Below are 10852 nucleotides of genomic sequence, written 5' to 3' on the forward strand. Positions count from 1 at the left end.
CATTTCCTTTCTGCCACATTTCTCTGAATTTCAATCTGGACTCTTGTTCAGAACATAGTTTACACCATTGTGAGATGAGAAGAACTTACTGTATCGCTGGTAACATTCTCCCCATGTTTTTTCACAGTTAGAAAGAAAAGTAGGTTGCAGAGAAAATTTCTAGAAGGTATCCTTTTCCATCTGCAATGTAAAGGTGTTTTTCTTTTTTTCCCATTTCATTATATTCAAATAATGAAAGTATAGCTGCCAAGGGCAAACAAGTGAGATATGATCTGACAGGCTCCTTGTCCTGAAAAGGACATGTCAGGCTCAGATAAGTATAAAGGAGTTAAAAGAAAGTGATTTTTCCTGCTCTGTGTTTCTTTCTGTATCTAGCCTGTCCACATGACCTCGTCTTTCTGAGGAGAAGCAACATGAAGGCTCAGGGAGATGAAAAGGAGGTCACCCTGTACAAAAATTTCTTGTTTCTCTGTCCTTTCGAAATTCTGGACTTAAGTTAGTCAAGTCAATGCTGCTGTTTTTGATGAGGAAGATACCTTTCCTTCTTGGTAAAAATGAGTGCTGAAAGTCTAGATTACACTCCCTATAACACCAGCTGGAGTTGCTACAGATGCAGCATTGCTAGTTTTTCAGAAGTTTCCACAATTCTGTTCGGTTTTAGATGTGCAGATATCTACAGAATGATTAGTTAGCTGTGGTAGTGCCAGACTTCCTGCTTGTAAATGGGACAAGAGTCATTTGGACATACAAATGGCAATACACAGGCAACATGACAGGAAACCAGCAGTTGTTTCTAGGTCAGCTCTGTGAGTGTTTAGAGGAGGAGGATGTTTGAGATTACTGACTTTTATAATTCAGAAGTTGGAAAAGAAAGCCAAATACGTCTGCTGCTGTATTGTGTGTTCTCAGTGTTTTGGTTCCAGTAAACATGTACCGCGCTCTTCCCTAGTTTAAATGAGTACAGATTGGAGTTATAAGGAAACCTGGTTTTCTTTTTTTAGGAAAAACAATCCTTGTGGATATGAAAACCTTGTCTGAGCAATGACACATAAATTATAAAAAGAAACCAAATTACATCCACCGAGAAACACCTAAGTATCAGTTACATATGATTACAGCAAAAATAGCATCTGGCATGGCAGCACAGTGCCCATATTGACATACTACCGGTCGGCATGACACACATTTGAGTTAGTCAAGCAAGGTGTTACAATCTGTGGTGTCAAAAATACCTGACTCCGAAATTAAAATAAACTGCCCAAATCAAACAGCAGGGGTAAATCCATACTATATTGTACCTAAGGCCTGCCTTAAAAAATAAAAGAAAATAATTAAAAATAGAAATTGCTAGGGGTTATTCATGGTGAAACATACAAACAACATGGTGAAACACACAAACAACACTCATGGTGATACGTATAGAAAAACCTGAGTCCGACTAAGGGCAAATTTGACACAATATATGCTGATGCCCAGATAAAGTAAAAAAAAATAATCAGAAAAGCCTGTAGTAAGGCTACGGTACTACTTATGGATTGTGTTCAGTGTCATTTTTGCTTTGTCTTAGGTAGTTCTTGTGTTTTTATCAGTTTTCATCAGTGGATATCAGAAAACTTCACAGAGCTGGTCAGCATCATTCACCTAGCTTCTGACAGAAGATAGCTGAGGGACAGAAGTGAAGTAACTTGTTCCAAGGCTGTTCAGATCTAGTACCTTAATTATTAGACCGTACCTCCTTCCTGCTGTTAATATTACCCATTAAATTTCTATGGAAATAACTGTTTCCTAAGAACTTTCTAAACTCCAAGTTTCACTGGTTTTCTCAAACGAGAGAACATATGGACATAAATAAAAGCTCAGCTTTCCTTAGTGCTCTCAATGAGTTCAAATCACAACAGCAATCTGTCTGAACAATGCAGCACGTGTTACTACTTTGTTTCCTTCTCTTCTTGTGCACACCAGATAAATCTCGTGGCTTCAAAGCCTCCTAATGAATTGACTGACTCACACAACTCTAAAGCCCTTCTCCAGTGGTTCAGTTAGACAGACAGTGGAATAGATTTATGGGAGGAATTTGTGTCTCTGTCTGCACAGTAACTTTTCTCTTCCACACTAACTCAAAAGGTAGTAATCCCTGTCACCTATAACGTCTCTGGCCCAGAATCTGAAAGCTTCATTCATTTGTTAGAAGATTGGGATGAATCTCTCGCTAGAATATATCAAGTACAGAAATAACTGCCTCTGACTGGGAGAAATAAGTGCCTTCACTTCACAAGAACTGTGAGACAACTCCCTCTGGCATGCCACGGTGACTAGTAACGATCTCAGGATTACGATACCTAAATGTTAGTTGGGTGTCCACATCCAGTCACTGGAAATTTTGTCAGAACAGCCCCTGTAGTCTCGGGAGCTGTTAGACTGAGAAACCAGTAGGTGTCTTTTAAACCTAATGAATCACCATCTCAGCTTCCTTGACTGTAATGCCTGTCAGGTCGACTCAGTTGCCTGAACTGAGGTAACTGTTGCTGTTTTTGTGATGCCCGAGACGTTCCCACAAGCTGGCAGTTACCACACAGATCTTGCAGGATCCACCCTCTGTGGAACTGTCAAGAGATAATCAGGATACTTGGAGCATCTGAGGCAGCATGAGATGTTTATAAGCAATTGTATCAAGTGTCAAATCTCTGTTGAGTAGACTAATGAGAGCTTAGACATGGAGGCACACCTAAATATATCTAAATCTGAAGGTGAAGTCTTCTGAATCTTACTCTGGAAAAGGGAAGAATCTGTTCTCCTATTCTACAGTAGGATGCTAACTTGAGAGCATCAAGGTGATAATTTGAGCCCATGAGCACACATCGTCTCCTAGATGTGATTATGCCATGAAGATGTTGCTGCCAACGTGCTGCTGGCAGGCAAAGGGATTGAATGAGGGCCCAGTAATCCATTTCAGGTAGAATCAGGCAGATTAAGTGAAACCATCTGTGCATGGGTAACGTCTTCAGACTGGCACAGGCGTGTAACAAGGGAACGTCTGTCCAACTCTTGCCATCATTGTCTGTTCCACCGCTCAATAAAGGGAAGGAAATTCCACTAGTTTAGAAATTTTGGCCTGCATTAAAACATCAGATTGTTTTCCTTGCAACGAGGAAATTGAAGACAAAAAAAAGAGTTACTGGAACATGAAGACGGTGTGATGAAAGTACTTTCTTTTATGGAAATGAGTTTCTTTGTGGGCTGGTAAAAACCTTTAAGCTAGGTACTGTTTTGTTCCTAGAAAACCCTTATGGCTGATCAGTGTCTTGCAGCTTCTGACAGTGTTGCCTCTTCCATGTGGTTGATTTGGGGAAAGGCAGCACAGAAGCAGCTCAGAATTTCATGCCGCATTCCCAGCCCAGGATTGCCTCATCTCCAGTAGCATGCTGCCACAAGACAACCTGGCTTTTCGCAGTGGTTCTTTCCAGGAAAAAATAAAAGAAGAGAAATGCATTATTAGCTTTAAACATGGATTTATCACTGTCAATTTCCTAAGCTCATATAGTTTGCAGTTATCCAGGAGAAGCAGGAAGATGTTGCATCTAGGCAGATGATTAATCTAGGCTGATTCTGTGCTATTTGTTTAGCTAGTGAGCTGAAGAACGGTTTTATAGGAAGAGGACTTCTTATCCTACAATAAACAGGAAGTGTGCAGAAGTGCCCTGTGGTTGTAGCAGTTACACAGATAATGATATCTGATGCCTAACTGTTGTATTCTCTTTAATCCTGCTGTGGGACAGGTTTGGGGCCTGTCTTCTAATCTAGCTTTTTATCTTTACATATTTATAAGCCTCTCTGTGAGGTCGTAGTAGTTGAGTAAACACTTCCTGGATAAAAAGAACTCAGTGTGAAAATAACAAAGCACTACATTTTCCTTGTTTGTTTGTTTGTTTGTTTTGCAGCCCTATGATGTAAATTTACAAGTTACGTCAGTGTTGTCCAAACTCTCCTTGTTTCCCCATCCTCATATACACGAATACCTTTTGGATCCTTACGTGAACCTAGCGTCTGGCTGCAGGTCTCTCTTCTCTGTTATTGTCAGGGTGAGTAAACACACGGTTAATATTTACATATGGCTATAGAGCAGTGATATATTTAGTAACTTCGTAATGAATATTTAAAGCTGGGTACTTTAAGTTGGCAAATGGCTCCTCACTGAAAATAGATACTTAGCTCTTGATTTAAAAATCAGAATTACTGATTTTCTACCCAAAATATTGGAAAATGTATTCTCCAGCGTTTATTCTGATTCTGCATGTCTTCAAAGTTGTTTGTTTAGTTTCATAGCATAGATGTAAAATATCGCTTCTGGCAGTGATGTTGCTTTAAATTGGACTAGGTGACATTGTTGTCACTTGCAGGCAACATCAGGTAATGCAGTAAGAACAGAAAAAGTACAGGTTTGCACCTGGATGGGAAAAAGAGGGCTTTAATCTACACTCCAGCAAAGGACACTTCTGAATACCTGTGCCTGGGTGAATATCTCTGCTCATCCTTTTTTTCTTTTTATTTTTCTGATAAAAGCTGTTTTTTACAGTCCAGCCTGTGACCCTTCTCTGGATTCCGGTCAGCAATGAAGTGCTAGATTTATTGGAAGTCCCTTTCCTTTCCCTCTCTGATTTCATCTCTTCCTGCCAGACCTTCATCCTACAAGTGCTGGCTGGATGCCTGTCACAGCGCAGTCGTCTCAGTCAGAGATCCCTCGGCTACCCCACGCACCAGCTGTTATTAAGCTGGTCAGGAGCCTATTAATGGTGCTTACCCAGTGCTAACAGAGGGCTTAGCTCCCTTTTTCCCAGCAGCCCTCCCCGTTTCAAATATAATCTTCACTCTCTCCCTTTGTGCTTTCCCTAAACCCGTGAATTTACTGGTCAATTGCCTGCGTCAACATTTACTAGGATGAATTAATCACTGGTGTAATTAAAATAAATGAGTAATTTAATATATGGCAATAGCTAGGAAGGCTTCAGTGCTCCTGTCCTGTTTTATCTCTTCGCTTTCTTCACTCACACCCTTGGCCCTGCTCATATCTTTAGTGCTTATGACCACTCACCCTTTTTTGGCACAGAGCAGCTGCTCTGCATATTGTTTGGTGAGTCTGTGGCGATTTTGAAGTGGCTCTGTGTCCCAGGCACTGAAGGCTGTCATCTGTCCTTGCTGCCAACCACTCCGCAAAGGTGTGAGTGTGTGTGCTGACGGCGCTGTGCTTTGCAGGTTGTTGGGGACCTCATGGTTAGAATCCAGCGCATCCCAGATTTCACTCCCAAACTTCTGCTGGTCAGAAAACGCCTGCTGGGCTTGGAGCCTGAAGGGCCCATGTGAGTAAATTCATTGCATATTTTCTAAAACTCACTGTTTTCGTGCATGCCAGTCCTGATTCTCTGTTGATTTTTATTTTTCTTCTGTCTCAGCATTGACCACATGACGTTACTAGAGGGTGTGATTGTGCTGGAAGAATTCTGCAAAGAGCTGGCAGCAATTGCATTTGTGAAGTATCATGCCTCGTCTACACCCTAAGCAGCCGTGACGAGTGGCCAGGCTGTAAAATCACGCAGCCTGCTTTAGTCAGAAGGACTACTGACAACACCCAGCTAGAAGAGGTGACACCTCCTGGCACAGTGTCTGTTGACATTTGGCAGGACTGGAGGACGGGTTACTTTCACCAGTCGTTGGATTCACCACGTTGCGAGGTAGATGGATTCAAACGGACCTAGAATGTGATTAAAGGCATTTTGGGAGAAACCAATACATAGCATTTCTAGCCACTGTGCAAAGATCTGCAGAAGCTGCATGAAGAACCACAGACATCAGACCTTGGTTATTGTTCTGTTCTAACGACGATGTTCAGGGAGCTAGGTCTTTCATGCTTTGGAGCTCACGTGCTCCAGTTCACTTTTTGTGACCATATTACTTTTAAGTAGCAAATTAATTTTATAACATTTTTATGTCCTAATTCGTTTCTTCTCATGTGAAAAGAAATTACAACTAGAGTTGAAATTAATGTTGTTAGAAATGAAGAGAGGTTCAAAAAATCCACTAATTCGTATACAGTGGAATATATTCATGAGATTTTTTTTTTTTTTTTTTTTTTTTTTTTTTTTTTTAGTTTTGTGACTCTTAAAAACAACTCTGAGCTTGATTCCCCAACGGATTACTTCAGGAGATTTATTAGTATAAAACCAATACTAGTGAATTAACCCTGATTCAGGATCACGTCCATAACAAGTATATCAGAAATGTACATGTTTATAGCACATTTGTCTCTGTCTTTCCAAGTGATTGCTCTTCAGGTCATCTGTGTAACTAGATTTACTTCAGTTTTTTGCATGTGAACTCCAGTTGCTTGGCATTTCACCTTTATAGGGAAATGAATTATAGGTCATTAGTAGTTGTTGCTGAAACAGTATTTCTAATTTCTTTTTTAATTTCTAAATTGATATTTAGCTTGAGTTTATTTAACAATCCTCTGTGCCTTGAAAATTGGCAGCATAAATGTTCTGTCATTTTTAGAAACATTTTTATTGTTTATCTAACCCTAGTAGTGGTGCCCAGCAGAAGATTGCCTGATGCCAATTCAGTGAAGTGTTGATGCGTTACGTAGGACCAAAATGTGTACCTGCTTTGCATAGTGCTGGGGTACGGAAGGGTATCTCAGTGAGCCTGTCAGTATGAATGCTGCCAGCCAGGGCAGTCGTTCTCACTGCTTGGACTTTGCTGCTGTTTCTCTACAGTGATGGCAGCGAGCCCTTCAGACAGGGCTTGCAGCTCACTGCCACCCCTGCACCAGCAGGGCCAGGAGGCTGTGCTTTGACCTTCAAGCCACACGCAGTGATTTGGGTGAGAGACCTGTCCTGCACGCTGCACAGGTGCACAGTACCTCTTCCCCTCCTACAGACCTAACAGTATAGGCGGGCAAGGCGCAGTTTAGTTCCTTGTGTTTACATTGTCTTTCTTTGTCTTTCCTAGTATCCTATTTGCACAGCTAATGCCTGTTCTGGATGTGATTGCTTATATGCAAATATGGGCTCATTTACTCAGTCACTGGAATTGTCCTGGATTTGCATGACTCTACCTAGAATGAGATTCTGCTCTGAATCCATGCCTTTGAGATATTTTTTTTTATATGTTTATGGAATCTGGGTGTTGAGAGGTCATTCGAGTTAGCAGGTTAATTAGAAGTGTCACAGATAACGGGCTAAATTTATTCTTGTCACAACAGTGAAGGTGGTCTTGCTGTAAAGGCTTCCTGTACAGGTTCAGCTGGGGAGGAAGGCTAACAAAGCAGTTCTGGAACCAGGGAAATACTTTGGCAGGTAAAACCAAACTCAGTGGCTCCTTATACTGGGAGGCATCTGTACTGTTTCTTGGATTTATCTGGAAAAAAAAAAAAAAAAAGCAAATGTATTTTACTTCCCAACCTTCCTTTTTTCCCCCTGAATTTAGCCCTTAAGTGTTTTCAGATCAAAGTGGCATAGTAGGATAAAGCTTAAATAATAACACTTTTCTCATTTTTGTTCTTTAGAAATATACCTTGAAAGTAGCAAATAATTTTAGTGATATGTATTGCAGTCAGCCCATATTAGAAGCTTCATTAATGTAACATACTTGACATATAACTTAGAGCGTATGTTTATGCAGTGATGTTTAATACATATGTTTGTTATAATTAAGGTCACAATTCAGCAAAACAGTTAAACATAAGGTTAATTTCAGTAGTTTTCCTAAATCACAGTCTCTTGCGTGGATAAAGTAAGCTGTTGAGCACAAATGCTGATGCTTCATTGAATTCGTGTCTTTATTGTTTTTTCTTGAGCTTAATTACTTTTTCTTTAAAAATTATATTTCATTATTTATTTTTTTAAGTGTATGTTCCAGAATACTTCTGATGTCCTAATTTCAGTGGAAACTGGAAGTGATAATACTGCTATGAATGAAAGGGAGAGAAATGCTAAGCAAAACTTGCAAGAGCTTTCCAAGCTATATAATGATTTGTAAAGCCATGCGGGAGATGTCTGATCTTAAATGAAACCATTAACATCACCTCTGGTATTGTTGTTTTTACTGATACCTGAGCTCATTGTGTTGTACGGAATTGTATCAGTCAGTTTCTGGAAGGACTGCTGCAATGTCTGTGGCATTTTAATGCAAAACAGTTTACCAAGCTGCAAACACAATTCCTTAACTCTTGTACATGGGGAAAGAAAAAAAAAAAAAGTAGATATAACTGAATACTCTTAAATTCAGGATAAAATTCTTCAGTCTTCAGCAGCATTGGAGATGTTCTTGCAAACCAAATCTTACTCAGCTGATAAATTTGTAAGACATGGATCCATCTTGGTAAGAAGTGAAGCAATGTTTGAAGTTGCATTAGCCTGAACTGATTTTGTGAGTGCCACCTACAAACCCTTAATTACAATACACGATGACAATGACCTTTATTTTGTATAAGTGATTTAATCTTCCTTAAGAGATGGAACTCATTTAATTTTGTTTTGTGATACTTTCATGCACTTTTTTTTTTAAGAACCTTCTTAGGTTAGAAGTTAGTTCAGGTCCATGTTTTCACCTTTCCAATCTATGCATGTCATTGAGGTGCCCATCTTGTTCCTCTGTTTGTGTTTGTGTATTTATTACCCAGAGATGGACACCTGAGAAAATGTATGGCCTGAAGTTCACAACATATGGAGGTCCTCCACATGTCTGTGGAGAATACAAGTGCTTATCACCTTTGAAAATATGGTCACTAGTATTAGATTGAAATGCTTGAGAGGAGTACTAGAATAACTTTTGATTTCAAAAAGCAGATGCAAACTACTTTTTAACCCTTGATGCACGTGTGTAAATAGACACATTTTTATGTTTTTTCCATTTAAAGTATGTATTTGATTTAGACTCTGATATAGCAAATTTTGTAACAAGCCATGTGCTAAGCTCCCGTAGAACAAGTTTGTCCTTAGTTGTCTTCTCATATGACTGTAATATTCCTGGTATTCAGATCTCGTCTGTGTAATGTTCTTACTATGTATTTGTCTGTGCAATATAAAAGCTGTGATTTGACACAGCTTGAGTCTGGTTGTATATCACCTATGTATATATATACATAGATATATATATATATGAGAACCAGAATTCCGAGCTTGCTTACACTATGATTAGTGTAAAGATCGTTGCACGTGATTTTACAGGGCACAAGTAATCATGGAATGGCTTTGTAAATGCATGGTAATTTCTACCTTAACCTGCTGTGTGAATCCACAGGTGACATTTTATTATTACTTACTGTCCCAGTACTAAACCGAAGTGCTAGGTAAAATCTAAGGATTATGTAGCAGACTTAGTGCTACATGAAAAATCCATATCCGTTACGGCGTATCCTACAGGGTTTTCAAACCGTGATCCTCTGTAGTTTCTGTGCCCTGTAAAATAGTGTAACTATATAAAATAAACGTTCCTTGTTTTGCCTCCTGCCTTGTTTACATTAAACAGAGGATATTCAGTAAAATTTTTCTATTAAACTTTGTGTAGGTCACTTACTGATAGTGTTGCTGAAGTTTCACAGGTGTGGGATTTCTGGTGAGGAATGCTGAAACAGCCAGATGAGCAGACATACAATACTAAATTTTACAAAGGAGGTTGCAAGAAAATCCAACTTTTTGTGCTAAAAAATGCATGCAGGATTAAAAGGGATATTCTCCAAATAAATGAATTTCAATGAAGCCACTGCTTCTATTATTACAGAATCCATAATGGGTTTTGTTAGATGACCTCAAGACAGAAAACATTGAATCTTCATGGTGTCATATTTTATATCGTGCCTTTCATCTTGAAATCTTTTTTTTTTTTTTTTCTAAGTTCATTTTGTTTGTCACTGCAGCATCTTCTGGAATAAACCCATTTCCTGCACTGTGCTGTACTGTGCAGGGCTCAGAGTGAATCAGCGTACTCTTTCCCATGAAAAATGGAAGCAAAGGGAAATGGCCAGGATACAGTCATCCTGAACACAGATTAATGGCTGCTCTTCCTGAGAGCCCTAATATCTTTCAAGACTGCAGCTGGTCAAGACCTTGGTTTTCTATTGCATTTGAGAGCAGAGTGCCTCAGTCACAACAGCAGTTTATTGAATTGGGTACAAATGTCACGTACGTGAGTGAGCATCTTTTCTTCCTTCGGGGCCTTTGAGGAAAGCTTTGTTACATGTTTTTATATATTTTAAAATCATATTTGTTGGATATCTTTTCTTAGTATCTCATCTAGTTTTGGTGTCCTTCAAGTTTTCATAATCTTTTTAAAAATCTTACTGCTCTGTAAGATTCCCTTCGAGGACTACACTTGGATGTTAAGCTGTTTTTCCTTCTCAATATTTAACAGCTGCAAGTGCTCTTGCATCTTGAACAAGGAGAGAGCAACAGCAAGATGATACACTTGACAGCTTTTTTATAGCTCTTAGCATCTTTCCTCCATCCTCCTGGGTCTCAGAGATTGTCATCTCCCACCCCAAATCATTTACTTGCTGTGCCTGCATGAGGCATTTAGAGATTTAGGGACACTTTGGTTCCTCAAGCAGTGAGGAATTTGAATCAAAATCGCACATTTTATATCTTCTTGTATTTTTCACTTACTTTCGATATCCTTGAAATCACTTTATTATTGAAGCGTGATAATCTTATGGCACTTGCATTCTGATGCAAGTTTGGGGGGCTCCAGATGCTACTGAAAGAAAAACAAAAAACAAACAAACAAACAAAAAAAAAACCACTACTATGGGCATGTGGTTTCTCCTTCATATTCGTTAGCTCATTTTACAGATTCTCGGTCA

General features: G+C 39.3%; 1 protein-coding gene across 1 annotated transcript in view; it reads left to right on the forward strand.

Annotated features, from left to right (window-relative positions):
- FHIP2A (FHF complex subunit HOOK interacting protein 2A) overlaps positions 1–9551 on the forward strand; it is a 35701-nt gene extending 26150 nt beyond the window's left edge. Inside the window, exons 16-18 of the mRNA XM_084290642.1 lie at positions 3939–4079; positions 5251–5354; positions 5448–9551. Coding sequence (XP_084146768.1) covers positions 3939–4079; positions 5251–5354; positions 5448–5553 — 351 coding nt within the window. The 3' untranslated portion in view covers positions 5554–9551. The remainder of the gene's footprint in view (positions 1–3938; positions 4080–5250; positions 5355–5447) is intronic.
- The last annotated feature ends 1301 nt before the right edge of the window (positions 9552–10852 follow it).

The sequence above is a fragment of the Netta rufina genome (assembly GCF_964035555.1).
Source record: "Netta rufina genome assembly, chromosome: 7".
Taxonomy (NCBI): Eukaryota; Metazoa; Chordata; class Aves; order Anseriformes; family Anatidae; genus Netta; species Netta rufina.